The 4,042-nt window shown below is 36.8% G+C and overlaps 1 protein-coding gene across 1 annotated transcript; it reads right to left on the bottom strand.

Moving 5' to 3' along the window:
• Nucleotides 1–329: 329 nt before the first annotated feature.
• LOC110910067 (protein FAR1-RELATED SEQUENCE 5-like) lies at nt 330–2,045 on the bottom strand. The gene is made up of 3 exons (XM_022154787.2): nt 1,793–2,045; nt 1,142–1,711; nt 330–1,044 (listed from the first exon to the last, which is right to left on the bottom strand). The coding sequence occupies exons 1-3, from the start codon at nt 1,823–1,825 to the stop codon at nt 973–975; spliced, it is 675 nt and encodes a 224-aa protein (XP_022010479.1). The 5' UTR covers nt 1,826–2,045; the 3' UTR covers nt 330–972.
• Nucleotides 2,046–4,042: the final 1,997 nt, after the last annotated feature.

Below are 4,042 nucleotides of genomic sequence, written 5' to 3'. Positions count from 1 at the left end.
AAAAAACCATAACATACAAAATTCTCAGCTTCAACCAAAAATGTCGACAAAAAATGGCAAAAAACTGAACAAACAACGTTTAGTTTTCACGCAAACATTGTGCATATCATTTCATAATGCAAACTGATCAATTAAACCATAGTCATTAAACTGAAAACCGTCCTACATACCAAACCCACATACATCCTAACATGCAAATGTATGCATGTGCATCCATTTTCAGATAATCTACACATGCAAACATGTGCATCTACAAAAAGGTAGCCCAAAAAATACAAAAGGGATGATCAAAGTTTAGTTCCGCTCCACTAAAATGGAGACCAAAAAGCTGGCGTCATACAAGTTTTCAAAACACACACAGCACACACATCAAAATAAATACCAAATCAAGTGGACTCCTGACTCGCAGAGCTTGAGTCCTCATCCTCGTTACCCGATTTATTCTTCTTCTTTTTCTTGCAATTTCTTGAATCATGCCCAGTCACGTACTTCATACATGTTCGGCAAAGCCTTGGTGTTTTGGGAGGTTTGACAGCAGAGTTGCTCGTTCCATCCTGCGATGCTCTAGACAATCGTCGACGTTTGCCGCATCCTTTGTTCCTGATCCCGTCTGGATTGTTGAGAGTTACGTCCCCATCTAAAGAAACACCAAGCAATTCTTCAACAGCAGCATAGTTATCATTCTTGGCTTCGTCATCAACTGGTCCTCCATTTAGTAACTTGGATTTCAGTTCCTTTATCTGCTCAGCGAAAGTAGAAAGTCCTCCAACATCACTTCTTAATGCGTCTACGCATTCGGTTACAATATCAAGAATCTGACTTCTCGCAGCAGCTTGTGGACGGGTGTCAACGCCGTATCGACGCTCAATAGAAAATATACTTTTGGGGAGCACGTCCCTAGTCCAACGCTTAACAACAAACTGGGCAGGGATTTTTTCAATATTGTTTACCCGGTAAACACAAAAGATGTGCCTACAGATATCCAATACGGATGAAGTTGTTGCATGAACAAGAGACCGACTGATTTCTCAACTCAAGTTTAACCTACAAAAACACCAAAACACATTATTAAGCTTCTGTGAAAAAAAGCATAATGAAATCTTAAACAAAAGATGTCATTATAAAGATACAGCACAGTTACCGTGAATGTGTTGGTTGCACTGCTTCGCTTGTCCAACTGATTCACATAGTAAACACGAACATCATCACAATCCTCCGTGTTTAGAATGTAACAAAACAACTTCCCCTTGTATATCTCTTTTCTTACCTCTGTGAAAATTGCATGTGTGTACAGCTCTAAAGCGTGCTTCTCGATAGCTAAATCAGTACTGTCCATGAATACACTAGATGAGGTTTTAAACTCTACAACACGTTGCCTGTAACGCTGATTGTCTATCCTAGTTTCATAACATAGCATGAACTGAACTAGTGTGTTAGCACTAGTAGAGTTGACCTTGAAGCTTGAGTTAGAGCTTTCACATCTTAATGTGGTCTTCATCAGAAAACACATTGGGATATCACGGAAGTAGGCAGGTACCCATTGGTCCCTAATTGAGTACATATCATTCAACCAGTCGTGATCTTGTAACCCATATTCCTCCATCAAAAGTTGCCAACACGTCTCAAATGTAGATGGTTTCATGTGAATACTCCACACCAAACGATGCATCAATGCCCTTAACTCAGAGTTTTGTAATAGGTCTCCATGAATCTATAAATAATAGGACCCCAAGCTGTTAAAAGAAGTAACAAAATAAAAACTTCTCAAACAAGATTGATAAATTAATAAAACCTTGGTTGGAAGTTTTTTCATAATATGCCACATGCAAAGGCGGTGCCGAGCATCTGTGAAAACCTCTTAAATGGCAGCTTTCATTGAAGGGTCCTGGTCCGTCAGAACTAACTTTGGTTGCTTCTTGTGTGCCTTCAGAAATGATTCAAGTAACCACTTGTAAGACTCGGTGGTTTCATTGAATAGCAAGCCAGCACCAAATGTCACACATTGTTTATGATTATCAACACCAGTGAAAGGAACAAAAATCATGTTGTACCTGCATGACAAAGAAAAAAAACAAAAGGTAATAATATGTTAAAGGGGAAAAAAGTGCCAGTTTGCAAAACCTTACTTGTTAGTGTGATAAGTCGCATCAAAAGCTAACACATCACCAAACACCTCATAGTTATCTTGGAAATTTCATCTGCCCAAAAAATCGACCTCAATTGCCCTTTCTCAACCACAAACTCATAGTAAAAGTCTGGTAAGCTCTCCGATCTTTCTTTCAAACAATCTATAACAAGTTGTGCATCACGGTCACCAATATAAAGCCTAACCGACTGGCTCCAGTTCTTAAAATCAGTTGGCGTCCCACGTACATTGTGATGTCCACCCATCAGGGATACTAAAACTCTGTGAGAAACAATTGGACCAATTCTGTTCAAACTCATGTTATGGATAAACTGTTTGGATGTAAAGGGTAGTTTCCTTGAAATCCTACTTAGGTCACGATTAAAACGCTCAACAAAGGGATGATTATGGTGCTCATGGAACCCTACCACTGTGCACATAGAGCTGCCCTCAGAAAACTTAACCAGTATACTAGCCTTGCAATCTGTCACTGTGAAATTACTTTGCCTAATAGTCAAGGTTGACTGCTCCAAGGTATCAGTTTTACGCCTAATTTGTGGTTTTGAATATTTAGTACACCTTAGGTACTGGTGAGTGACAAAACCCTTCCATCTCTTGGTTTGCCCCTTACGAATAGAAAACCCAGAATACACAGCATAGTCCTTGTACACACTGTACACGTCGTTCCACGTTTCATATACAGAACCAACTACAGGCTTTAAAACAATAGGAACATTAGGACACCACATTCTAGTGCCATTGGGTGTGTGGTGAACATAAAACTCCTCGTTCGCGTGAATACTTACAAAAAAGGTCATGAGTCTTAGAAAACATTGTATTGTTTAATAAATTTTAACATGTATACGTTGAAAACTTTTTTTTACATGTAACATTGTATTCTCAAAAACAAGTTTAACACGTTTCACTAAAAATGCAAAAAAAAAAAAAAACATGGTAGTACATTTTTTTATGTCACCAAAAAGTGTAGATGCTGGTGGAATTTCATACAAGTCCAACCACACATGTTTTTACCTCCTACAAAATATATAAGCTTGTTTCATAAAAACTTAATACAAGTGTAGCCACACATTTTTTACCTTCTACAAAATATAAAAGCTTGTTTCATAAAAAAAAACAAAATACAAGTCCAACCACACATGTTTTTACCTCCTACAAAATATATAAGCTTGTTTCATAAAAACTTAATACAAGTGTAACCACACATGTTTTTACCTTCTACAAAATATAAAAGCTTGTTTCATAAAAACTTAATACAAGTGTAGCCACACATTTTTCACCTTCTACAAAATATAAAAGCTTGTTTCATATAAAATAAAAATACAAGTCTAACAACACATTTCCTCCTCTACCAACAAAAGAAATAAAATAAATAATAATAATAACAAACTACGAAGCATAAAACTAAGGGTATGTTACAATAACCCTATAGAAAAAAATATCATGGTTTCACATAAACAAAAATGACCTGTTGATAGCAACTGTGTAAAAGTACAATTCTGAACACCATCTTCATCATCATTTGTGGTATTTTGATTCAGAACTACACATACAAAATAAAAAACAAAGAAAATGATTCAAGAACAATCCAATGAAAAACTAAACAAGAAATCCTTAATTTACAAAAGTACTCGTATGCATTTAAAGTTGTACATTTAATAAAACAGAAAAAAAATCACCTAGAAACTCTGAAGAAATAGGTTCAGGGTCTTCAACAACCCTATTCTCAAACAATGCATCTTCATCTTCATTAAATGCAAAAACAGGTGAAAGATTATGAGGAACAACATTTAAGGGTGAACTAGGATGATCAATGAGTGTCTCCGTACCACCGGCAACGGTCCGATGGTGTTGGCTGTTCGAATCAGCCATGTTAAATGCAAATAGCCTTCAATGGTG

Source organism: Helianthus annuus, chromosome 15 (genome assembly GCF_002127325.2).
Source record: "Helianthus annuus cultivar XRQ/B chromosome 15, HanXRQr2.0-SUNRISE, whole genome shotgun sequence".
Taxonomy (NCBI): domain Eukaryota; kingdom Viridiplantae; phylum Streptophyta; class Magnoliopsida; order Asterales; family Asteraceae; genus Helianthus; species Helianthus annuus.
The sequence above is the reverse complement of the archived record's forward strand: the minus strand, read 5'-3'. Positions and strand labels throughout refer to the sequence as shown.